Source organism: Oryx dammah, unplaced genomic scaffold (genome assembly GCF_014754425.2).
Source record: "Oryx dammah isolate SB20612 unplaced genomic scaffold, SCBI_Odam_1.1 HiC_scaffold_18, whole genome shotgun sequence".
Lineage (NCBI taxonomy): Eukaryota > Metazoa > Chordata > Mammalia > Artiodactyla > Bovidae > Oryx > Oryx dammah.
This window is the reverse complement of record NW_024070202.1, coordinates 53,876,204-53,903,367: the sequence shown is the minus strand read 5'-3', so window position 1 is coordinate 53,903,367 and position 27,164 is coordinate 53,876,204. Positions and strand designations below refer to the sequence as shown.

The window sequence follows — 27,164 nt, the reverse complement described above, 5'->3', positions numbered from 1 at the left end:
AAGTACACTGTATCTGCAAATTATTTTATAGATGTTATTCTTGGCTCATCAGATTAAACTGCAATCAGAACATCTTCTTTATAAATGGAGAGTTGTCAGCTTTTTACTTCTGACCACAAGTTTATCTCCCCACAGAAGTCATCTGTGGAGGACATACTTGCCCTGATATAGCTGGGTTTTGGGACCAGGGCCAGAGCATCTTCAAGGGTGTCACCCTTTTCCTGGATGCCTCTTGAGTCTTCATGCAGCTGCAACAGGTTTTTCCTGTCTGGGATCCTGTTTGACCAACATAAACAAAGAACTGAAAAACAGAATAAAGACTTCTTCAGAGCCAGAGATGAAGAGATTAACCGCTCAGCTAGGGGTCAGGGTTTCAAAACTGCTCTTTCTGTATTCTATCAGGAAAGTGATACTTTTTCATTTTGCATTGTCCACCCTGAAGGCTTCTACTTCCTTCAAGGCATTCCCATAACGTCAGTGGGTCTGGGGCAGGAGTGGGGAGAGGGATGAGGTGACTCTCTGAGTGGGGGGCACTCTTGGGCAGCCAGGGAATAGCCAACTCCCTCCTTCCCCCGGGAGGACACTCCCACCCCACCCCGCCCAGCGCCAACCCTGTAGGGCTTTGGCCTCCTGACCCAGACAGAGCCAGGCGCGAGGGACCCAGAGGCCGAGCCCGGGTCGCACCGCCCCCAGCCTCGGGGCAGAGAGCCAAGAGTTCAAGGCCTCTCTGATCCGGATATGATGAAAAGGCGCCACAGAGCGAGAAGTGTTTCTGGAGTGCAGGAGTGGTGGAAGGGGGAAAGAAAGGCAAAGGGGCAAGAGTCCCCTCGGAGGGGAACCGGCCAGGCTGAGCTGACTGGAAAGAGGGGGCGGAGAGCACGGAGTCAGAGGAGCGGCTGCTGCCGTTGCCGCCACTGAGGTGTCTGCTGAGCGGGACGGAGGCTGGGAGGGACACCCAGAGGCGGCTGCCTGCTGCCGTCAAGCCACCGCGACCTGCGGCCCCTGCCGGAGCCTCGCTAACTTTCCGAGGCGGAAGAGGAGGAGGAGGAGGAGGAAAGGGCTTTGAGTGTGTTGGGGGGATGCCGAGGTAGGTGGCGATGCTCTTGGCGGGAGGAGGAGGGGTCTGATCCCCTCCCCGAGCTGCTCCCAAATCCGATCTCCCTTCCAGCGCCTCCCCCTTGAGTGCCCCCCCTTCTATCTGCTAGGACTCACTGCTGTCAACTTGCTGGGTAACAGTTTTCCTCCCGGGTTTCAAATCAAAACTTCCCCGGGGTGGGGTTTGGGGAAGGGAAGCAGAGGGGGAGGGAATGTCCCGCAGGGGTGGTGTGCTCTTCTCTCAAAATATATTTTTTTTTTTCCAATCCTCGCCAGAAGCATTCAGTTCCCAGCACCCAACACCTCCCAGCCCCTGGTGCATCGACCCCGAAGGGCGGCGAGCTAGGCGGAGGCGCGGCGAGGGCTCAGTGGAGCGGCCCATGTCCGGCGCGGGCGAAGCCCTGGCTCCCGGGCCCCAGCGCGGGGCTGAGGCTGGCGGTGGCCGGCTGGGTGCCCCAGCCCAGGGTGAGTGCCGCTTGCAAGTTTTGCAAGCTCCTTTGTCACTGTTGCATTTTAAAATGTGTTCGCACCTTTACTGCTTGGAATCTGTGTGTGGGGAATTGGTGCAAGGACTGAGCCTACCTCGTCGTAGTGAACTTTTGCATAGTTAGCGTTATTCAATCAAGTTCTCCAGGATCTCAGCCTCAGATCAACAACCGGATAAGAGGGCGGGATCCGCTGATCTCTCCACTCCCCCTTCTTTGGCTGCCGAGAAACTGGATGTGTACAGGATCACTTCTTTCTTAAACATATGCATTTCAGGGCCTAAGACCCAACAGTGTGGGCTCCGAAGCGCTTCCCCACCACTTAAGTTCTGTGTCTTCAGCAGATCCAGGACTGCCGCTGCTTTTTGAGAAACCTGCACTCTCCCTTCATCTTTCTATTTCTTTTTTTTTTTTTTTCATCTTTCTATTTCTTGTGGGCTCCTCTGCAGCTTTGATAATCCAGGTTTCTGTGACCAATTGCTTTGGAATGGCTTATGCATATGCTTTCAATAACTGTTTTTGTTTTGAAATAAACAGACTTCAAAAGAAATGTTTTCCAAGAATGAATTAGCTCTTTGTGTTCATCCAAGTTATAAACAAATACAGTCTGTTAAAAAAAAAAAAAAAAGTACTCCTGTTCCTGGGAAACTTCCATAAGAAGCTTATACACAAGTCAGACAGGATCTTCTCTTGAAGGTAAAATACTTCAGGTTGGTGACAGAGAGAGAGGATCTTAATCCTATGTATCTTCCTCTTAGTGTGACTCTGCTTTAAAGGGTTCTGACTCATATAAACTAATTTTCCAGGGTTCAGAAACCTATTTTTAAATCTTGATTTCAAGCCTGATACCCTCCCAGCCCCCCAGCCTTAAGAATAATGTCATGAGCTTCTTGGGATTCTTTTTGTTAAAGCAGTAAAAAGTAGAGGAGAAGTTAATGTTGAACCCACATTAGGTAAAAGCAGAAAACATCCATGGCTAAATTAAAATGTCCTGGCATTCAAAGACTGTTAAATTGAATTATGTTTATCGTTGTTTTTTTTGCTTCTAAACAGTGAGTCATTTTCTCTAAATAGAGAAAATCAGAACTAGAATGATAAACATGTTTTCCCAGAAGCAGCCCATGTTCTGCACATTATATTGCCAAGGCAATTGTTTTCTTGTCATTAGGAATGTCCTCAGTAGTCATATGGGCTCCTTGATGGGTTGTTCAGGTTCACACTTGAGCTGTTAATCACTAGTGTTAACAAATGCTTGTGTCAAAAATCAAGCTCAAACACACTAGAAAAACAATTGACTTAGAACTAACGATATCTGCAATGTCCAACTTTAAAAATATACATTTTAAAGTCAGTAGGAGTTGCAGTGATAGCTAATCCATCTGTGCAGATTTAATGATGTAAGGTATCGCATGATATGTTTTTAGGAAGCCAACCTCTAGAATGTTCTGAAGAAAACTGTGGACTGCATGTAACACATGATCAGTGTGGAAACTCTTGGATTATGTTTTACCTGAAAATTGACTCAGCCTCAGCAGCATTTTTGTTTGTTTGGGTTTTTAAATTAGTTTACTTTGACTTGCTGCAGCCTTTAAATAGGCATCAATTTAATTGTGAATGTAATATAAAGTTAAGATTTTTACAAAAGAAAATCTTCAGAATCTTCTTAAAAGGTTGTATCTCAAACAAGTAGATCTCATAAATTGGAGGAAAAAAGTTTTGGATCAAGTGGGCAGGGAGAAAATTGTATGAAGCTGCCATGGTTAGGGTGGTTTTGTTGGTAAAGATGCTAGTGAAGAAACTTTGCCTGCAGGCCACACTTCTCTAAACTCTTTCTTGAGTTCTTTCATCCTCATCCTTCTGTCCTTAGAATCCTGATCATCTTTTCAGAAGAATAATTGAATAATACTCTGGTAAGATACGGCTGCTTAGTTAATAGAAACCTAATTTTAAAGCTTTATATATTAAAATCAGTGAGAAAAATGGAATGTTCTATGAAAGTTAGTAAAAATGCCTTTTCATGAAGGAGAAGAATAAAATCAAGTCTTCCCCTGCAAACAAAATTAAATATATATGTGTGTTAATATACATATGCATATATGGGTATGTTAATATGCATATGCATATATATGTGTGTGTGTATGTAAAGACATAAAACCTGTTCATGTATTACTGTGTTGTGAGGAGCTATGTGTACTACTAACTGAAGGCATAAAAGTTAAAGTTGAAAGTAAATTTGGGGGGGTCTCTAGTCTGAACTCCCCATCAAATCTAGGATTTCTTTCTGCATTTTTTCAGGTGGTTAAATGCCTACAGTGTAGCACATTCTGCTTATCAGCATTCATATTGATAGTTATGCAAGGTTTTCATGTTGAGAGCAAGGTCTCTTTCTTTACAACTTCTCCCCTTTGGCTGTGATTCTTCTCCAAGCACAGTTTTGTGGCTCTGAAAGCATTAAAAATCTTATTTGTGCATTTTGAAAATTGTTACGGACAAGGATATAAGCTCATATGCCCCATGCTGTCAGAAGGAACCGGGGTGGGTGTGGGAAGATAGGGAGCAGTGGGGACTGAGGACCCCTGGAGAGCTCTGGGCCCAGGAGGCAGTGCTTCTCAGTCCAGCTCACTGTTGCCACTTGGGTTTAATATCTTCCAGTATTTCAAGAGATACTGGAAATATGGATTTTTATGTATCATCACTCCCTTTTAAAAGTTGGCAGCTAATTAAATCCAATTTTTATCCAGGCCAAACAAAACAACCACACCTGCAGGCTGGAAATGGCTCCAAAGCAGCTGATTTGTGATTTCTGTTATAGAAACTAGAAAGTAAATTTAAAACTATTTAAATTTAAATAGTTTTAAATGTGATTTTAAACTATTTCCCTATTTATGGTGAACTTCTGAAAGACTGACTTGATTGATCTTCTCATGCGTGAAGGGTAGTTTGGGCTAAACTTCTTTTTGTTTTAAAAGAGAATGGATCTTGTATGCATGGTTCATCTAATTGTCATTTTTTTCTTTTTTGGGTCAAGCATCTTAAAATTCATTGTGCTGTCAACCTTGGTAGGCGTTTGCTTTTTTGTGCGCAGTTATTAGAATCCATATGGTTAAAAGGAAGTCACTCAGTCGTGTCCAGTGCGACCTCATGGACTGTAGCCCACCAGGCTCCTCCATCCATGGGATTCTCCAGGCAAGAGTACTGGAGTGGGCTGCCATTGCCTTCTCCATGGTTAAAAGAGCCTTTTAATTAAATGCTTCCATGTTTGCTACTTGTAACTAGAAGGATCTTTAGAAATAACTTAGTCCATTTGACTCACTTTCTAGAAGGGATGTCCAAAGAACTTACGTGACTTGTCCAGGGTCTCATACATAGTCAGTAGAATCCAGGATAGAAGCACAAATTATAAAATATATGTCATTATGATAAATGTGGGTTAAAGTAGACAATCAGTAGAACTTTTTTTCCTACAGATGGGTGAATTGAAAATAATCAGCTTTGGATACTGTGAATCACTTTGCCTGTTCTGGCCCTTGCATCCCCCTTCCCTCCCCCATTGCATTTGCCAAGATTTAGACTGTTGGACTGTGTGCTGGAATATTCTTTAATGTGATAATGTGTGATTTAATGCACTCTTCTCTCTTGGGAGAGTCCTCTGAGACTATTAGGCAGACTTTTCATAGCAGGATGCAAAATGCCAGTAAAGTTAATTAAAAATAATTTAAAATAGAAGCTAGGGAGAAAATCTTCAAGTTGAAATTACATAAGAAGAGCTTTGACTTAGAAGCTTAGCTGACTTGTCAGGAATTTATATTGGCTAATCAGATTTCCTTTATGGGAAGCCTGTTTATTTCAATTTATACCACTATGCTCATAATATCCATATTCTTTGACTTTTACTATATCGTTTTATCCTTTAAGAATGGCATTTCTCAGAGTGTGTCATCTTTGGGCACCTTCTGTCTCTGGTCCTCAATCAGGGATGAAGTGCCTTGCAGGAGACATTTGGTAACTTCTGGAAACATGTTTGGTATGGCTGGTGGGTGCTCCTGGGATGCAGTGGGTAGAGGCCAGGGAGAACACTGTATACAATGCACACAATATGGTAGCCCCTCACAACAAAGGATTATCTGGCCTGGAATAGCGATGGTGTTGAGATGCTATTCTAGTCTCTCAAGGCTACTGACATCTTTGGCTCCACTCTAGACTTACAGAATCAGAATCTGGAGAGTAAGACTCAAGAAGCTCCAGGTGCTCTTTATCTCTAGTTGAGAATCATTGTTTTTACAGGCTTTTGATTTTTAAAAAGTCTTTTTGTTTTTTATAGAAAGCTTAAGAAAAATCTTGAGAAACGTCACAAGTTCCAAACTTTAAATCATATCACTCCATGTGTACTGTCTCTTAGTCACCAGCATTTTTATCCCATATCCCAATTAGTGAACTGAACTGAACTGAGGCCTGAGTCTTAATCCTCAAAAAAGTTTCCTGTCAAGATATTGTATACTATTGTACAAATATATGTGAATATTAGAAAATAAATATATAAATACACATTGAAAAGAATGAGATAAAAATAAATCAATAAATAGACCTTTTAATACTTTGTTCTACTGCCTCAGTAGATATTTTTGTCCCGTCATCCTGGACTTCTCTCTAGGGATCTCAGCATTTTTATGGAATAATAAGGAAAGAAGTCCCTAATTTTCACATGATCTGTATTCACTTGTAAGCTGGATTTTTGAAATCTGGATTATCCTTTCTCATAGAAACAGAATGATAAATTATGTTTAGCTCAATAATCTCAAAAAGATGGTTGAAAATTTTATTAAATGTTATTATAGAGAACATACTCTTAATGATACTGGCAACCATATACAGGTAATTACAAAAAAGGTAAGTGAAACATTTTCAGTATAGGTGCTTTAGAGAATAGGCTTAACTGGAAAACTATAAGAAACCTTGTCTAGATTTGGAAGAGGATTTGGGAGCATTTCAAGCACTGTAGACCTTATGCTCCAAATCCTTTTTCACTTAAAAAAACTAATGTTCATTTTGTAAGTTTAGAGAAATGCAAGCCTTATCAGCTTGACATAGTCATGTTCCCTCTGCTAAGAAAAAAAAAATCAAATGCATAAGAGAAGGAGTAACTGGGAGAAACCTAAGAAGGGAGGGAGGAAGGAAGTGGTTAAATGATTATGACTATAAATTTAAGAAAATGTTTGGAGAGCTTAAATTGTTTGAGCTGAGAACTGCAAATAAAGTTCTAAGGGACACTGCAGTATGAACTGAGCTGGATGGGACTGTGTTAAGGAAGGAGATGATGGCACAGAATCTTGAGATAGGCAGGGAGCACTGTTGACTTTGAAGTAGGTTCTAGTACATATTTGTGGAATAAATGATTGGGTTAAATGGAGGGCTTGGTTGCTGTCCAGAACAAGTGTGAGTCATGGCAGCAAATGGCAAAGAATAGAAATAGTTTGGGGGTCAGGACGGAGGATGGGAATAGGGAAAGCATTTATTAATATACGTTGTATTTGTAATTCAGGGTAATTTCATAGCCATTTTCTTTCCTACCATACCCTTTTTGTTTGTCCTCACATTGTTTATTTCTGCCTTACTCAGGTGCTCTGTGAATGTTGTTTTATTTATATATATATATATGCATATACAATATATATAAATAGAGATGATGCTTTGTGACAGATACAGAGAGAAAAATATTGATGAATGAAATATGGGGCTTGCAGTATATTGGAGAAATACATTTACACATACTTATAAAGAAGATGGAAAGATGCTATAGAGACACACAAAGAAAGTGATGGCAAACTACATGGGAGAGAGGTAGCATCTCTATCTGGGGCATTTGGAAGACTCAAAACTTATGATTTGAGTTGGACCAAGAATCATGGTCAAACTCCACAAGGTTTGTGGAGATAGATATGAAGAGCAAGGTCTGTTACAAAACGTGGAGGACTTCACTAAGAGCATTGTATGAGCTCTATTAAGGAGTTGAAAATAAGGTAAAGTTGTAAAGATAAGTTAAAATAATTTTGAGGAGGTCCTTGATTCTCCTGAGATGTATATCCTTTCTGTAGGCAGTAGTGAGCTATTGAAAGTTCTTGATAAGGGTAAGGATAGGAACAAATTGGTGTTTTTAGAAAATAAATCTGGTGGCAGTTCAGAGGATGATTTTGAATGGAGAGGCAAGAGTGAAGGTCATGACTTTGCGGAAAGATTTTACAATAGCCTAACAAAAGATGAGAGGAGTACCAGTGGGAGTGGAATTGAGACTATGGATTTAAGAACAATAGCAAAAGTAGGACAGTGCTCTACCTTGCTGTGAGAGAATGTTGAGGGCATTGATTTTTACTTACTCATTTTTGAATCTCCTAAAACTAGGCACAGTGTCCAATTTTGTTCAATGGCGTTTATGTGGTTGGGCAAAATACTTAATATGGGAGGTGGTGGAAAGATAGAAATTTAAGGTAATTCATAGGTTTGCTTTGTAACCTGAGTGGAAACATAGGAGGAGTTGAGTCTTTTTTTGATCATGTTGGTTCCATGCTAAGCCAGGATCGCCAGTAGGCCACTGAAAAAGAGAATCTGTCACTAGGAGAGTGGTGAGGGTCAGGCTTACAGACTAAGAGTTTACCACCAAGTAGCTGGTGGATGGGCACAAGAGTGAGAGAGGGTCTTTGAGGACCAGAGTTAGGGGGATGGCTACCCTTTTGGGAGAAGAAGGAAAAGAATACAGAGAGTGAGTTTATAGGATTGGTCACAGAAATGTTAGATATTTAGGGCCATGGAAGATGAGAAGAGCTGTAGTTTTTTAGAAGCAGGGTGTAGAGAGGGCTGCTTTTGGATGGGGAATTTTGAGCATGTCCATCACACACTAATGGAAAGAAAGGCATGGGATAGAAAGAAAAAAGATGAAAGAGCCTGGAGTGGAACCGTGGTGCAGTAGGTGTTTGTAATTGAAAGAGTAAAATCCTGGGAAGGAAGAGGATGATAAGACGAGTCTTGGAAAGTTGGGAATGTTCCCCTTTGAGATGGGGATAGGAGACAAGGATGAGTGATCATCTAGAGAAAATTTCATATGAGTAAAAGATTATTGAAGGCCTCGATGTTCTCAGAAAAATAGATGCAACATTTGCTGAGAGCAAGTTGGGGTTAGGATGAGTCAAGAAATTTGAGATGTGTGGAAAGGATTGGGAAGGATTCAAGAGGGAGTCCATCTGGGGCAAACAAAAGGATTGCTCAGTAACACTGAGAGCTTAACAAAGAATGAATGGCATGAATTTTTAGTGGACATGGTCAGCATGGTTGATTGCCTTTCTCAGCAAGAAGCATTTGGGACCTTGGGAATAGAAGCAGATAGAATGGATTTTTGGAATTGGCTTAGGGTTGGAGATTGGCAGAATGAAAGCAGTGGGAGTGGGGGCAAAGGAGGAGTATCAGGCATGTGTGGGAAGAGTGTGTTTGTACTAACTGGTTTTGTGTTCCAGGCTATATGGGGAGCTGAAGAGACCAGAAGTACAATTAACAGGCTATGATTTCTGGTCAGCAAGAGTCATGCCTGTTGTCCTTGTTCGGTCAGTTCACATACAAGGATTTAACATATATAACTGAGTGACCTTTACAGGGCTAGTGGGGAATCTGTGGAATTTTTGGGTGTGGAAGAGTCTTTCCTGTTTCTTTGAACCTTGTTTCCTCGATCATGTTGGGTTGATTTCATGGAAAGGTCTAATAACAGTGTGCAATTACTTTACTAGCATTATATTTTTGTAATAAAAGATTTTGGGAAAAGGAAACATTAATTGCCACAATCTAAGAGGCCATTTGCAAATGGAAAATTAGTTAGAACAACAGCAAACAGAAGAGGGAAACAATTCAACCAAATTGTTTTTCTGAGTTAATTTAAGTATTCCACCCTATAAAGGCATGGGATATGATTTTTATGTTTCTATTCCTAAAAGTCTTTATTCAGTTTTTATTAAGGGGAGATTGATTCTGCCCTGGGTAGAGTCTAGATGTTTACGTAGTTGAATTTTGCTGCAGCCCTTCCTACTGTCTTGATCAGTCCTGTGTTTTGGATGATTCTCTCTCATAACCTTTTTCTCTCTCATCTTTCCCCCCCTCCCCTCTCTCTTGCCATTAACACTGAAGTTTCTTAAGCTTTTAGTATTTTCTTTTTATGTTAGCCTACACATCCTGAAGGAGCTAAGGTTTCTACTGTAACTTTTGGAAATTGAGTTGTATTTGATAGATTCTAATTGCTTAGAGTTCACTAAGCAGGAACTATGAAAAGAGTTATTTTAACGTTAATTTCGTTTGTGGTTTCTGCTTGCAGTCCACTTCTGTTTTCAGATTTACACCCACATGATCTGAAGTAAGATGATTCATGTGCATGTGCTTTTATGTCTGATTTTTAAGTATGGTTTCAGGAATAAAGTCTGAAATACATTTTCTTGCTAGCGCAATATATCTTACCACATATATCAACATATTTAAACTGGGAAACATATGAACAACTATTTCCTTTGTGCCTGCTATGTACAAAATCCTGTGACAATTGAAAATGTATAACACACGTTCTGCCCAGAGAGAACTTGTGAGCTAAGTGAGAGAGAGGATGAGGTGTGTGTGTGCACCAAATCCCTTGTCTGAATATCAGTTCAAGATAACGACAAGAGCCCTGTGACCGATTAGTTTATGGCCCATTGCAGGGTGACCGGTTCTGTTCTGGAGCTTCTGGAGGTTAAGAGAATCTCCGGATAGCAAGGGGTCAGTCTTGTCTGAATTAGCCTGTGAGTGATCCGAGCTGAACAAGACACAGTTTGTAGGTCTTTTTGGTTTGGACTGTACAGAGTTGAGCACTAAAAATTAGGCACCTTGTGGTTGGGAGGTGACACACCCCCTGAAGGCAGATGGCAGAGGACAAGGGAACCAGTTTCCTCTCCTCACTTTGTCTACTCATAGAAACAGTTCGCCTGCTTTTTTCATGGTGAATCAGCCTTTAATCTTCTGGGTCTTTATGAATATAGACCTACTTTGTTCTTATTTTTCACGTCACATCACCTCAGCAGCATGCAGGACTTTAGGACGAATTCTGAGATTTTATTCTCTATTTCTTACTGAGATACAAGCTGAAATTATTGAACATGGGAAAGGTGTAGGAATTTGCAACATTAATATATGTACAATGTTAAAATAACTCTATCAGGTTTTTACCCATATGCAAAATGAATTTAATTCTTACTGAGCCAAAGGTCCGTCCAGTCAAGGCCATGGTTTTTCCAGTGGCCATGTATGGATGTGAGAGTTGGACTGTGAAGAAAGCTGAGTGCTGAAGAATTGATGCTTTTGAACTGTGGTGTTGGAGAAGACTCTTGAGAGTCCCTTGGACTGCAAGGAGATCCAACCAGTCCATTCTGAAGGAGATCAGCCCTGGGTGTTCTTTGGAAGGACTGATGCTAAAACTGAAACTCCAATACTTTGGCCACCTCATGTGAAGAGTTGACTCATTGGAAAAGACCCTGATGCTGGGAGGGGTTGGGGGCAGGAGGAGAAGGGGACAACAGAGGATCAGATGACTGGATGGCATCACCGACTTGATGGACATGAGTTTGAGTGAACTCCGGGAGTTGGTGATGGACAGGGAGGCCTGACGAGCTGCAATTCATGGGGTTACAAAGAGTCAGACACAACTGAGCAACTGAACTGAACTGAAACTGAGCCAAGGAGTAAAATATTCAATCTTTATTTTAGAAAAGGATTTCTATTTGGAAGAGAAAATGAGGATAGGCCCTGGTGGTGGATATAGGCAAGAAAGTATAGATTTAAGAGAAATTGAGAGCTATAACTTACTAGCAGGTTCTAGCAATTGATTGTTGGGAAAAGGACAATAAGGAGAAAATAGAGAACTGACAGTGATTCTGTGAATACCATTGACCAATGTACAAGCTACAGTTGGAGAAACAGGCAGGGACAGAAGAAAAGTGGAAATGTTAAGTCTGAATTGCTAAAGATATATTGGTGTAGAGTTAAAACTTCAAATCTATAGGTAAAGATAGGAACTGGGGTGAAGATAATAGATCTATAAGTTATCCTCCTGGAGGTGACTAAAACTGGAAGTTAATGAGATTGCAGAAATTGTAAAGGCAGATTGGGTTGGTGGTCTTAAAGGAGAATTCCAAGTAGGCAGTGCCCCAAAGAAATTATCCAGAAGGCCAGAGGATGTATTGATGAATTAAATAAGAGGTTTCTGGTTTTCTCCTTTAGGACAATTCCCAGGGAGGAAGCATCTCCCAACTTCTAATTCATATTCATCATTCTGAAGTCTAAGAAATCAATTTCAATATACTACAGAGTCTCTCATTATTGTCATATTTGTGGCTTCACCACTATTTGTAATGCTCTTCTCCATCCTCTCTCACTAATATTTCAAGATCAGACTCAAATCATAGCTTAGAAATGCCTTTACAGGTTAAAGAACTTCTTTGGTTCAGTTTTGACTTCCATTGGCCTTCATTTTTGTAAATAGCGCTCAATATGAGTTCATACCTTAACCAGAGAGCTTGGGTTAGAATGTTCGTGATAAAGTCTGTTGGTATAACAGAGGTAGCAGAAAAGTTTTAAAAACTATGGCACTTAGAATAATGATGATGCTAAAACACTAAAGATGGGTGTATAACCTTATTTTTAAAAAAGGGGAAGAAGGTAAAGTCTTCAATTTCTTTTATAACAGAGTTAATTGCTAAGTAGGGGAACTACTCTAGATGAAGTATCTCTGGATTTCAGCAGTCATTAAGGCAAATTCTTTCAGGATAACTTTTTAGATAAGAGTAAAAAGATTAAAAAGTAAAAAGAGTAAAAAGATGGTGACTGCAGCCATGAAATTAAAAGATGCTTACTCCTTGGAGGAAAAGTTATGACCAACCTAGATAGCATATTCAAAAGCAGAGACATTACTTTGTCAACAAAGGTCCATCTAGTCAAGGCTATGGTTTTTGCAATAGTCATGTATGGATGTGAGAGTTGGACTATAAAGAAAGCTGAGCACCAAAGAACTGATGCTTTTGAAGTGTGGTGTTTGAGAAGACTCTTGAGAGTCCCTTGGACTGCAAGGAGATCCAACCAGTCCATCCTAAAGGAAATGAGTCCTGAATATTCATTGGAAGGACTGATGCTGAAGCTGAAACTCCAATACTTTAGCCACCTGATGCAAAGAGCTGACTCATTTGAAAAGACCTTGATGCTGGGAAAGATTGAGGGTGGGAGGAGAAGGGGATGGCAGAGGATGAGATGATTGGATGGCATCACCAACTCAATGGACATGAGTTTGAGTGAGCTCCGGGAGTTGGTGATGGACAGGGAGGGCTGGCATGCTGCAGTCATGTGATCGCAAAGAGTCAGACACGACTGAGTGACTGAACTGAGCTGAAAAAGATTATCATGCTTATAAAAGTAGATTGAATATGGAGGCTCTGTCACATGGAGGAAGGATTAGACTTTGATGGCAAAGAACAAAATACTATAAATCAGTGAAAATTATAAGTCAATTTTAGACGATTTGGGGGAAGTCTTTGAATACTTAAGAAGTCCTGACTTGAAGTAAGCTATATCTTCTGAGGCCGTTTCCCTGTCTCTGGAATTATTCATGCCTGCTCTCCTTGCCTTTGTTATGGGATGCTGGATGTTGATATTTTGAACTGAATTTATGTTATCCGGTTGGGTTAAGAGATCTTTATGAGCCTGTGTAACTCAAAATTCTATGAGCCTTATGAATGTTTGGCTTTCATATGAGTGAATTTGCTGGTAGGAAGAACATTATTGAACTTGTATTTGAAGATGGAGGAGTCTGGGGTCAGTTATCCTGAAAATACATTTTTAGGATGAGGAACTTTGGATTCTGATGTCAAAGGTGCAGGAGAGTAAGATGACTGAGATCATGTGTCCTGGTGCCCTGTGTCAGCTTGCATTTTTCTAACATCTGCACTACTTTTTTTTTTTTTTTTTGATGGAAAGTGCCTAATTCTTCTTACCCCTCATTTATTTAGAGCCCTGATTGTTGAGATATTAATTTGCACTATTGCTGTAGTTTGCACTGTTTGCATATTTGTATTCAATTGCATATTCATATAATTTTAAAATTGTTCTGATTTGCTGTGTATAAAACCTATTGTTCTCTACCCACCCCAACTAAACCTGTTGAGTCAGTGTCATTTTTCTCATTCTTTCAAATCTAAACACACCATAAGCTTCTAACTGCATAAGAAGCCCTTTGAAGGAATGAATTTAGCTTTTGCCCAGAAGTCTTACTATTTTTCAAAATAATGGCAATAACAATTAATTGATTAAATTGATTTAAGCATTTAATTAATTCAACAATAGTATGTCTGATTATATGATAAGTTTTGTATATATATAAAACTAAGAAATTTAATAATATGCTCATTCATCTGCTAAAAATGCTTTGGTTTTAATCTTAAAATGTTTTGGACAATGAAATTTTAATCTGTTTTAGAACATCAGGCAAAGCAGGCAGGTTTTGCAATGTTTCTTAAAGGTCATTAAGCTTAAGGGATTCTTTTTTCTTTTTTCTTTATTTGGATCAGTGAAGAAGTGAAATTCCAGAGCGTCAGGTCTTCCTGAAAGCTGCCTTATCTTTGGTTTTTAAAGGTTACATTTGTAAAATATTTGTAGACTTCCACATTGTCTTAGTCTCTGGGAAATAGAGACCCAGATTAAAAAAAATTTTTTTTTTTTACTTTCCCAAACATTTTAGTTTCAGATTATTTAAGATTTCATAATCCAGAATACACATAGATAATCTGAAATAATGTTGGTATTTGAATGGAAGAGTAAAAATGAAATTGTTTACAGATAAAGGAGATGTGCATATAGATTGCATGGCAGTAAGAATATACATATTATATAGATTATAAGTGATCTCTCATAGGTTAAAATAAAATATTTAATTGAAGTAGATCAGCATGCAGCAGCCCCAAGTTTTATGCATAAAGCAAGCTACTAATACTCCTTGCTTTAAGAAATAAGTAAATTGTATACTGATTAAGTTTTATACAGTTTTATAAGGATATCTGCCAAGCACCATCATTTATACTAGTCTTCCACAAAATATACATACTAAGTACATATAAGTAGATTTAATGATTGGTTTATGTATTTATACCTACCTATGCCTAGTTCAAGAGAATATTTAAGGTAACCTGTAAAAGTACTTTAAAATACATATATATAATATATATATAAAATATATAAATATATAAAATATGCATATATATACACACACAGAATAACGGAAACTAGGAGATCCAGGCCTGAGGGAAAATTGAAATGTACTGGTATAACTGCACGGTCAAACCCAATGATTCAATTTTATCTGCAAATGTGAGGCAAAAAGAAAGCATTTTCTCTAATATCATTTTCATTGTCCATGAGGAAAAAAATATATGTAGTTTTTCAAAGGAAGAAATAGATTTCCTTATATTCAGTCTGTAAACAGATTTCTAGCTTGGTTTTTATATAGTGATTGCTGAATAGATAGATACTGTCCTCAGCACCTCCCTAAGGTTTTAAAAAGGTGCTTATTGTAATGACACTTAATATAATATTAGTATCAAGCAATGGCACCCCACTCCAGTACTCTTGCCTGGAAAATCCCATGGACGGAGGAGCCTGGTAGGCTGCAGTCCATGAGGTCGCTAAGAGTTGGACACAACTGAGTGACTTCACTTTCACTTTTCACTTTCATGCATTGGAGAAGGAAATGGCAACCCACTCCAGTGTTCTTGCCTGGAGAATCGCAGGGACAGAGGAGCTTGGTAGGAGACCAGCTATGGGGTCGCACAGAGTCGGACACGACTGAAGCGACTTAGCAGCAGCAGCAGCAGCAAGTGTGAATGAGCCCTTATTATATACCAGACATCCTACTTTCCAGGCATGGTTCCATTTCTTTCCACATCTACCTTCTGCTCTTAAACATTTTTCCAGTAAAATGTACAGTGTAAGGATAGTATTTCTGTCCCTGAGAACCTGAGTCTTTTTATTTATCATTTGTTCTTATTCACTGAGTTGTGCATGCGTGCTTAGTGCTGTCTGACTCTTTGCAGCATGTCGGACTATAGTCCTCCAGGCTCCTCTGTCCATGGGATTTTCCAAGCAAGAGTGCTGGAGTGGTTGCCATTTCCCCTCCAAGGGATCTTCCTGACCCAGGAATCAAACCCAGGCCTCCTGCATAGCCTGCACTGGCAGGCAGATTCTGTTTATCAAGAAAGATTCAAATATCTGGACTTGTAGACAATATTGTCTCTTTCTTGGAAAACGATGAGGCATGAACAGTATTGTACATGTTTTAGAAGTTCTTTAGGTAACTTTGACAAGCTCATTTCATCCTGGAAACATTACAACATTACTAGGTTCTTTTCTTACTCTTATTTGTTAAAACCATGTATCTGTTCAGATAATAAATATGCTTGACTACAAACTAATGAAAAAAAAACCCTCATGAATAGTTTGAATGATTGTCTTATAGACGTGTTTATTATTTCTATCTACAATGGGCAGGAGGAGTTAAAGATCACTTGATGGCATATTTATGCTTAAAATAAAGAACAATTTACTACTAAATCAGACTGACAGAGAGTAGAATATGATCCCTTATGAGGTACCATTCCTTGGAATTTTGGAGAAAGGCTGAGTATTGCAATGGGCTTTCTACCCTGGAAGAGATACGAAATTAGCTAATGGGTTCTGAAGATGAAATAAACAAAACATGTTAATGTCCTTTGAAAATTGCTAATACTGTAAATATAAAATTCATTAACTTATTCTTTCAACAAAAGGAAGCATTTTCTTTTTTACTTATTTAACAACTACATATCAGCTAAATGGTTGTTAATATGGCATATATAATATTTTACATATATTATTATCCAGTGTACTCTTTTATACATTTAGATTGTTCTCTCTTGTTAATCACTATTAAGTTATTTTATTCCCCAACTGTCTGAGATAAGTAAAACTCTCAAGTTTTAAAAATTAGATAGTGCCAACGAGGCAAAATATTATAAAATTTTAAATCAAATGGAAATTCTATTTACCTGACTCTCATATCCTTTAGCCAGAATAATCAAGATTGGAGAGAGATTGCTTCTCACCATTCACATCTTTCTTTAGAAAAATAATAAAAAATAGAGTATTGATCCTGTCAGATAGTCATTTCTGAGTAGGACATATTATATTTAAATTGATCCTTTAGAATTCTTACCTTTTTCCTTTGTTTGGCATAACTTATGCTCATCATTTTCTTTGAAAATTAATTCAAACCCAGGGCTTTACAGAATTTTTCTATGATTTTTCTCTTCTCCATTCTAAACACCCTACAGTTTGTGTGTATATGAAGTTTTGGCTCAATTATTTAGCCTTTGTGCAGACTCAGAGTTACAGACAACAAAGATCTCTGCAGCCATCCAGCTCAATGCCCTCATTTCTGGATGAAGAGAATGAGGCCGAGCCCCAGACACACAGCTGGTCAGTCTTTGACCCAGAATTAGGACCCAGGGCAGTTTTCATTCTCTTTTGTTTTATAGTTGCTTGATATTTTGTGTGTGTGTTTGGTCTCCCCAGCTAGAGGATTCATTATCAAGGAGCAAGCTTTTCCCCCTCATCCACTGATTCTTCTGTGTTTCCCTCTTTGGCATGGGCAAAGGAGAATGTGTGGGAGCTAGCCTCTTGGCAGCAGATGCCAGTGGTATATGACTGTCCTTTGCTTTAGTGATATTTTTAAAATGTCTTCAACTTTTGTATTAACATCTAAAACATACTTCTTAATGTTCATCTATTAGTAGGACTGTTTACTGTTATGTGTAGTAATTTAGGTTTTATATTCTCAGTGTTGTCCTAACATAAGGATGGAACTAAATCCCTCTATATTAGTGATATGATAAAATTGTATTTTCTGATAACTTGGAATACTGTGACAAGGGGATGAGAAGCAAGGCCTATATCTCAGTATTTGGTGGGCTTTTCTAAGTTTTCTCTGAATTTTACAGTATAGAAGGGCTTCCCTGGTGGCTTGGATGGTAAAGGATCTGCCTGCAATTCAGGAGACCTGTGTTCAATCCCTGGGTTGGGAAGCTCCCCTGGAGAAGGATTCTCTCTTCTGGCAACCCACTCCAGTATTCTTGCCTGGAGAATTCCATGGACTGAAGAGCCTGGCAGGCTAAGTTCATGGAGTCATGAAGAGTTGGACACAGCTGAGCAACTAACACTTTTTAAGTTTTCTCTAAATTGTTTAGTACCAAAGAGCTTACCTGAAGCAGTCCTCTTCAAATCTGGCCATATATGATGGTGACACCCTCCTTTCTCTGTATCACCCAAATTGGGACCCCAAAGTTGGGACTTGTGCCTCTTTATGTTAAACGTGGTCTACAGTAGAAAGCCAGTGGCTTGGAAGAACAGCATGATTGACATGATGAAGATGCTCTTTTAAGAGAAATTTACTAAGTTTGGAGAGTGCTTGTATATATATAGTTGGGGAGGAAAGGATGTATATACAGAAACCTGTAGAAAGATGGATTTTATGCTTCATTGAAATTATTTGATTGCCTTTGACATCATATCAAACATTTCTTTGTCAAATCTTTGTGGGCCTGTCATACCTTTCAGGCCCAAATAGCAGTTGAATTGCACCTACAAACCTTCATAAAGCTTGAAAGGAATCAATTAAACCAGGACCATGGCTTCTGCTGCTGTATTTCAGAAGTGACAGACAATGTAAACAGATAACAGAAATCCATTGTTAGAAACTGCTATTTTTTCGTCTTAATGAGTAGTGGCTGATCCAAACCTATTGAAAGTTGTAATAAGATTGGCTGGACATCATGGTGCCCATTTTGCAGTAATCAGTTAAATCTCATTCTCTCTCAGTGCATTTATTCAATATTAGATACAACTGCACACCATTTATGTGGCTGCCATATTTGTATTTCATTAAATATTAAAGATGTGTTGATAAAATAAAAAGAGATATGTTAAAAAACACAAAATAGTCAAGTAGTCACAGAAAAACTTCTATGAGTGAAGAATTGGCGAGTCAGTTTAAATTTGGAGTTTTTTCTGAGTCTTGCTTTGGTTCTGAGTGTTAAGGATCATAGCAAAAGCCTGAGACCATTTAGTTTTCAAAGGAGGCTATTGATGATTGTAATTTAATAGTAGTTACATAGTTATCATTTCTTGAAGGTAATGAGACAGAGAATGATAATTTTCCTTTTCTTTTTCAACTTGAGAAGGACTCTAGAGATCATCTAATTCTAGAATTTCACAGATAAGGAAACTTAAAAAAAAAAAAAAGATAACTGTCTCAGTAAATATTCAGAGCAGGAAGAGCTTTGTTTTCTTCTTAGCAGTGGGTCACTACTAAAATTGCGTGTGTACGAGCCACATGACATTTTCATTTAGTCAATGGAGAGTTGAGAGGGTCTGTGTTTAGCACTTGAATATTGGACATGATTCAAATGTGAGTCAAGTGTGTCTAGAGGCTTTATTCATACCTATTTTCTTTTAGTCAGCATTGCTTCATAATGCCCTGGTTTCATGAATTAATTTTAATGGAATTAAACTTGAACAGCTCAAAATTATATAATTAATTTCATTCAGCTTCAATTAGAGTTACTAATTGAATCAAGCCTACTAGCATGACACCTGGCGGCAGTCAGCTACATAACAGTAGCAGCAAAAATGTAGGACTCTGCTGAGGAGAGAGTTCGTGTGTAGAGCTATTAGAAAAATCTTTTCTATTGATCATCTCAGAAAGGCCTTGGGTTGACTGTAGCAGTGGATGGATTTCAGAAATTGTTTAAAAAAGTCAAGATTTTAATTGAAACTAACAAACACATCTCAGGAAGGTTACATTTTCCCTAGGATAATGCTGAGTAAATGCTACATAAATCTAGAACATGTTGGTTTAGTATGGTTCTAATTTATATTTTACTGCTATCTGAATACAGTTTTGCTTTCTAAAAATATTTAGCATTGAAGACCCAATTTTTTAAAATTCAGAAATCTTAGCCTCTAGACTTATTCCTGAGTGTCCATCTATTTTCATGTGTTGAAATGTGTTTTATGGCAGAACTTTTCAATTGTGAAATCCCTATGGTACAGGAGAAATTTCTGCATGTGCAGAACTTTTTTTTTTTCCTTCCACTGGAAATGTTAATACAGTTGACTAACAACTTCTGTTTGAATCTCTTTCCTTTCTTTGCTTCCATGGCTTGACATCATCTAGCTTTTCTTCCTTCTCTGATTCCTTTCTAATTGTATAGAACCCTCCTGATACTCTTCTTTTCATAGACTTACAGTTTTGGTGAGCCTATTCATTTGAATGACTTCAGCAGTCAAGTTTAGGAAGATAACTTTCAGCTTTAACTTTGCGACTTGCAGATGTTCAAAACTAAACTCATCCACTAGACTTGGTTGGGCTACAGTCCATGAAGGTTGGGATGTGTTTTGTAATTGATTGTATATTCAACTGCATAATACAGTGCCCAAATAGAAACTATATACAAATATATATTTTTATTTTAAAAAAAATATATTAAAAGTATAGTTGATTTATAATGTGTTAATTTCTGCTGTGCCGATGTGGTCAGTCGTGGCTGACTCTTTGTGATCCTATGGACTGTAGTCCACCATGTTCCTCCGTCCATGGAATTTTCCAGGCAAGAATATTGGAGTGGGTTGCTATTTCCTTTTTCAAATTCCTGCTGTAAAGCAGAGTGATTCAGTTATACATAGATACATATACAAATATGTATTTTATAAATTATTTTCCTGATCTCTGGGTTTTCCCAGTCAAATCCATCCTAAGACAACTCAGTCATCTCCAGCTATCATCTTCTTTGATAGTCTGTGAATCCTCTAATTATTTTATCACAGTTACCTCCTTTCCCATCTTCTTATCCAGTTGACAAAACTCTCATCAGTCTCTCTTTTAGTTTCCCTTACTCTGTTCTCCCTGTTAGATGCATCCGTCCTCCAGTGATTCTTAAGGATTTAAGGACAGTTGAATCACCTGGGTCCCCCACCCCCAAATTTAAGTAGAATTTTAGGTTATGAGGCCCAGGAAGCTATTTTTTAAGAAGTCCCCTGAGTGAGTTAGAGTACTGTCAGGATTGAGAACCTCTGGTGTATATACGTTTGTTCATTTCCCCTATATGTGGCTTTGATTAGACAGTTTATAAAGCTACCGTGGCTACTGTCACTTTTTTATCTTATTTTGAAATTAGGTCCAGATTTTTCACCTTGGCATGCAAATCCATAGCATGTCCCTGTTCAAACTTTTACAATCTTATTTCCTAATATCCCTCTTTAAGTAGTTCACAGTGCAGAAAATTTGAACTTTTGCCCAAGTGTCTGCTTTTGGAGTTTGCCCTGCAATTCTTTCGCTTAGAATGGCTTTTCTCTCATCTCTACTTTGAGAATTCCTGCTGATCTTAAAGATTATTCAACATGCACCATTTTCTATCATGCTTTTCTTGAGCTCTGAATTCTGATGCGTATCTTCTTACTTTGAATCTCTTTAGTGCTCTAGACCTCTCATAACATTCATTTACCCTTGTGTTATAGTCAGTCAGCTTTTTGCTTAAGTTATGTTCCCAATGAGACATTACTTTCCCTTACTCATTGGCTTCCTCCCTGGAGAACCCATAAATTCACATATAAATCTCTCATTATCTTTGATGCTTTCCCTGCCATCCTTGCCCTCTACATGTATGGACTCACTTCCATCCTTGATAGAACTGTTACACATTTTTCTATCATGGCTGATCGTTTGCTATGTTTCGATGACCTGTTTACAGTAATCTTGACAGACAATTTTTACAATAAAATGTTTCTTCAGTGCTGGTCATAAAGTGCATGTGTGTGTGCTAAGATGCTTCAACCCTGTGGGCTGTAGACTATCAGGCTTCTCTGTGCAAGGGATTCTCCAAGCAAGAATACTGGAGTGGATTGCCATGCCCTCCTCCAGGGGATCTTCTAGACCCAGGAACCAAACCTGTGCTTCTTAAGTCTCCTGCATTGGCAGGCATGTTCTCTACCACTAGTGCCGCTTCTGGAGTGCAGTCATAGAGTAGACGCTAGTAAATCTCTATTGAGTCAATAACGTATGCAATGGTTAGTTGAGATATTGCTCCCGTTTCTTTAAATTATGGCAGGTTTATAGAAGCATTTTGGGGAAAAAAATCTATAAAAATGAAAACAGAGAAAAATATGTAACATTTAATGATAATGCTTTTTTTTTTTTAAATTTAGAAAAATGTGATAAAGAAAATACTGAGAGAGAGATAACTCAAGCTACCGATAGCTGCTTCACACATGGAGAGATGCAAGACCAGCCCATTTGGGGAAATTGTTCGGATGATGAACTCATCAGAAGTAAGTATTTTTGGAGAAAATTGGAGTGATTCAGGGACATGACTATAATAATATGCTCTTAGTTAATCATCTCATATAATTCTACTAGAAATCTGTAAATCAGCAACTTACCTGAAAGTGTTTTTCATGAGTCTTTTAACATATAGAAGTAAAGCAGAGTATAAATAATACTGTCTGCTGGCTTTCATCCTGTCTTTAAAAAGGAAGTATTAAACTGAAAATTTTTGGACTCCATTCTCAGAGAGATTTAGACAAAACTAAATTCCTTCTTGAGTAACAACTAAGTAGAAGTTGGACAATTCTACGTATAAACAGACAGTGAAACTAAAAAGGTAAAGATGAGGTAGAGGACAGTGAGTAATATTTTGGTAACACCATGTGGTCCCTGTTCTGGCCAAATGATTCCAAACTGTTTTTTCACAGTTAACACTTTTATCACTACTTAGCTTCTTTTTATTCTCTTCCTCTTCTTAAAATTGCTCTGTAGAATATGTAATAAGCTTTGGTTTAGTTTTGTTTTACTCTGGGAATGCCCAGAAATACCAGTATCTCTTTAAGTGCTATTCAGAATCCATGTTGATGGCAGGTTGTGCTTGTTCTGGCCGCTAAATTCCCCCTGGTGGATTCAATATGAATTTGCCATATAGTGAAAGATTCTCTGTAGTGAACGTATATATAGAAAGAACATCACTGTGCTGTACCACGCCTGGATGGCCTTAGGAGTGCTACATCTGAAATCATCATTTATGGTAACCAAATTATCCATGTCACTTTTCAGTTTTTCAGAGAAGACAGAGGAAAAGTTTTATTCTGGGAATCAAGTGTTACTTTACTTTTTTTTGTTTTTAATTTAGTTCTTCAGTTCAGACAACTCTATAATACTGAAACTGTTTTGTGTTACTTATTACATTTACTTTGAATAATTGAAACCAAACAGAAAAAAGCAGGTAGAAAGAAAAAGCCAACTTTGTAGAAGAAAAAAAATATAATAAAAACACTATAGAAGGAGACTTAAAGTTTTCAAGCAAAAGCTCTAAAAGTGACTGTGTTTTAGTTTAATTTTAGAACTATTTTGGTTTTTTACACTTTTCTACTGGGGAATGGAATAGAAAGGAAGTGAAACTCAGAAATTAGGAGCAAGATTTATTCAGCTTTCTCCAAAGAATCAAAAAAAAAAATATTTCAAGTAAATATTTATCTCCAAAACATATATTGGTCATCTTCTTTCTAAATGTTGACCCTGCTATTGTGAAACTTAAGGGTTTGTGAGATACTAGCATATCTGTGATTTTGGACTCCATTCTCGGAGAGATTTATCTGTGATTTTTCAGCAACCAGAGAGCGTGAGACAGGGCCTTACAGACAATTTTAACTTTACCTTTTGGGAGGTATGATTGTTTGCTTATTTTTTCCCCCCATATTCATAGAATTTATGTGTGTTTCATTAATTGACTTATTTCACCAGTTTCCCTTCCCAAGGCCCACACTTGGAAAAACATGAATAAGAACTCTTAGGACAAAAACTAAAATATAACCACCATTGCATAAGGATATGGAGAGTCATGTTGTATTAAACTTTAGTGCTATTTGATGAAACTCATTTTAGCCACAGAACTCACATCATTAAAGTGAATGGATTTAAAACTTACTGCTCTCTCTTGTCTGTATTGATTATGGACAGTGATAAATATTGTAAAGCACATGAAATAGTTTTTTTTATTGAGAATGATGCAGCCTGTATCATGGGGTACTGGAGTATTTGGGAACAACTGTCTAGGTACACACACTAATATACACTGAAAGAATCTGGAGAGAAAGATTTATTACCTCCTTTGAGAGAGTGGCTGGGAAAATTGACAGATGAATGGATATCAGATGATAATGGCCAAAGACAGTAATGCTGCTCTTGCTCAAAACATAAGTTGCCGAGAATTTCCACATATTTGTGGGTGACTTTGGATTATGAATTCTGATGACAGATTTCAGAAACTACATTTTTGTTATTTTCCCAGTCACACTTCTCTAGACAAAGGCTACTCTGTTGGGTCTACAGAAAAATTTGATATGTGGATTTTCCGAAATGGAACGCTTTATATCATCTTTAAAACCAACTCAAGTCTGGATAGCATCTGCAAGTTTGATAATCTGATAGCTTTTGCTGTTCCAACTCCCAGACACTAAAGTCTGCTAAGCTAGCCTGACTTTCCATCTTTGGCTTTCCCCATTGAGTCCTTGGCTGTCTCTGCATCATTTAGCGTCTGTCTCTCTTAACCCTGCAGTTAGAGAGATGTGTGTTTTCCTCTTACTTCAGCATCTAGAGCATTTTTGGGGGCCTAGTGCATCTTTTGTAATAACAATAGCCCTGGAAAGAAGGCTGTGGCTCAGAGCTTCTTGGGGAGGAGGGGAACATCTGCGTGAGTCAGGCCTGGGCTGGCTCCTGTGCCAGGAGTCCTGTGTGGCTCTCTGAGCACCGTGGAAGAGGCGGACAGCTGGCTCTCATGGAATTGATTTCAGTTTCCCACTGTAGTGCGAGGTTGGCTGGATGGAGGGATCATCAGAAAAATAAGGCCGGCTGGGGTGTGGGAACATTTTCAAATGTGCAACCCACTCTTTTTCCAAGCTTCCATGGGACAGTTCAGCTGCATAAGCAAGAAGCAGAGGGGAGTGACTCTGCTGTTGAATGCAACTTCTCTCTATCTATTCTTGAGAGTGGTGAGTGAGGGCTGGCAGCTAACATCTCTGTTGTCCCGGATGCCTGCTGCCTTTTTTGTTGGACATTTAAGGCATAATTTATAGGGGATTGTTAGCTGTCAGTGTGACGAGGCTGTTTTTACTTTTCTGAGAATAACTGGGCTCTGGAAAGTCAAGGGAGTGGCTGCTTTGGAAATTGTATTCTAATTAAAGGGTGTATTCTCAGGCCTCATAAACGAGATCCAAGCTGAGAATAATTTCCAAATTATTCTGTGAACTTTAACCCTGACCTCAGTGGACCACCCACTTGTGGCTCCCACTTGGTGCAAGTTCTACACAGATTTCCAGCTTTGTGTGCCTTCCCTGGTCCTTCTAGAAAACATCGCAGGTGGCAGACCTGAGGGACTGTGCTCTCAAGGTCTGGATTTCAAATCAGTTGTCCTTGAGTTGCTAACTTATTAGAATCCTTTCTTGAAGTTATAAATAAAGAGAAGAAATCCATATGGAATCAAACATTTCGAATAAATAGGCCACACACAATCTGGTCAGGGAATGTGCATTGTAGCTCTGTTTCTTATGAAATTTAAATTAAAAAGATATTTCCAACCACTGAAATTTGTTAGAAAAAAAATCTAAATCAAATCAGTAAAGAATTAAAAACATAAGGTTTTGTGAGGAAGTTTGGGAGAGTTTTGTGTTTTAATAATTTTTTAATTCTTTTTACAATTTAAAAGGCATTTGTATTCTGAGAAAAATATTCTGGTATTTAATTTCTGGAATGGGGCTTCCATTTTAGAATTTGTAAGAGTCTCTTTCTATGGCTAACACTGGCTTTTCCCCTCAGATTGGCATATGTGGGACAGTATATAATTGGGAGCTATGCCTTGTTTTAATAATCACTAGTCCTCTGATTTGGTGGAATAAATGTTGCAGTGAAGTGACATCCTCAATTAATACTAATTTTTCTATTTAACCCATAATATGCATAAACTGATAACAGGCAATAGGCAACATTTCATGTTTTAATTAGACTAGAAAAGGAACAGAAGTAACATTTTGATCTCAGTCTTTGGGGGGATTTCTAAGGTAGGAAGGATTATATCTGAGTGTGTGTGCGTGTGTGTGTGTTACTGTGCCTATACTCATAGGCATGAGTAAATTTTCCTTTAATTTAGGTCAAATTCTACTATTCTAATTATTTCCTATGGAGAGTTTACATTTTTCTTCTTTCTAAAGGGCCTCAGGTGTCTCAGATTTTTCTAGGTCTTTCTGAAAATGCTTATTACTTAACTTTATCATTGGACATCACTTTTTACATAAACGTCTCCTAATTCTAAATGTCATTACTTCACTCCAGAAATTTTCCTTAGCTTCCCTTCCGAAATAAATTTCCCATTAAATGAAACTATTTTGCTCAGCTAATTCTCTCCTTTGTGATTTTGTAGAATTCCCATGATCTGAAGCAAAGTTAGAATGCTCTACTTAAATGGTAATCCCCATTCTATTTAACCCATTTATTCATTTTGAAGAGGTTTTAGTTCTCATAATAGTAAGCACTTAATTGGTCGTAAAACACAAGCCTCTCTCTCTAATTCACAATCGCCTCCTCTTTACTGAGCTGGTATGTCATGCTTTTTCACTCTTGCTTCTACTTGAAATCCTCCTCTTGGCATCTGCTGAGTTTCCTCACAACATCCAGAGGCTCTGCTGTTAGAGACTCTCATTTCTTTTACCAGCCTTTGCTAACTTATTGCTGATCACCCATTAATGAATACCATTTCATTACATTAGAGAATGCTTCCTCTATGTAAAATACTGAAAAGCAGAGACTACTCAGGTGTACTATTTATACACTTAGAGCATTTTTAACTTTAAATGTAAGGAAAGAAAACTGAGAGGTTTGGATTTAAATCTTTTCAGTGGCACTCATGTTTGAACACACATCACAGTATTATTTGGTTTTCTTTAGAATTCATTTTATACAGAAGAGGCATAAACAAGCTCTCCTCCAACCTCCCATAAGTACCACCCAATAGAACTGGGGAATATGGCTTTTCTGTTTCATAGTTAATTGGAGATTCTTTCCTTAATACTTCATGCTTCTTCATGTGGGAGTCCACATTGGGAGCAAGTCACGGTGACTTCCACTGTGCTCAGCGTTTAGTCCTCTATTTGTCTCTCAGAAAAATTATCCTTTTCAATATGCTGACCAAATGGTTATGTAGCTACAGTTCAGATGCTTTTAATTGTTGCTATAGAGAGGAATCTTTAACCATCAGTTATTCCAAAACCAACTCCTGGTTTGGTTTCAGGGTTGGGTGGATAATCATAAGCCATTTCTGATGGCTCCCCATATATGATGTATTGATCAATGATAGCCATTTTAGACTGTTCTAGAATGGAGCTCAAGTTCCCTGACATACTTTTTCCTAGAGG

The 27,164-nt window shown here is 38.3% G+C and overlaps 1 protein-coding gene across 2 annotated transcripts in view; it reads left to right on the top strand.

Annotated features, from left to right (window-relative positions):
- The first annotated feature begins 643 nt into the window (after positions 1-643).
- The window catches only part of MDFIC (MyoD family inhibitor domain containing), a 95,995-nt gene continuing 69,474 nt past the window's right edge, over positions 644-27,164 (top strand). The window contains exons 1-3 of one of the 2 annotated variants that reach the window (XM_040260146.1): positions 644-1,087; positions 1,375-1,560; positions 21,915-22,037. In XM_040260146.1, coding sequence (XP_040116080.1) covers positions 1,476-1,560; positions 21,915-22,037 — 208 coding nt within the window. In that variant the 5' untranslated portion in view covers positions 644-1,087; positions 1,375-1,475. Of the gene's footprint in view, positions 1,088-1,371; positions 1,561-21,914; positions 22,038-27,164 lie in introns of both variants that reach the window. The other variant, XM_040260145.1, reaches the window with a different exon arrangement.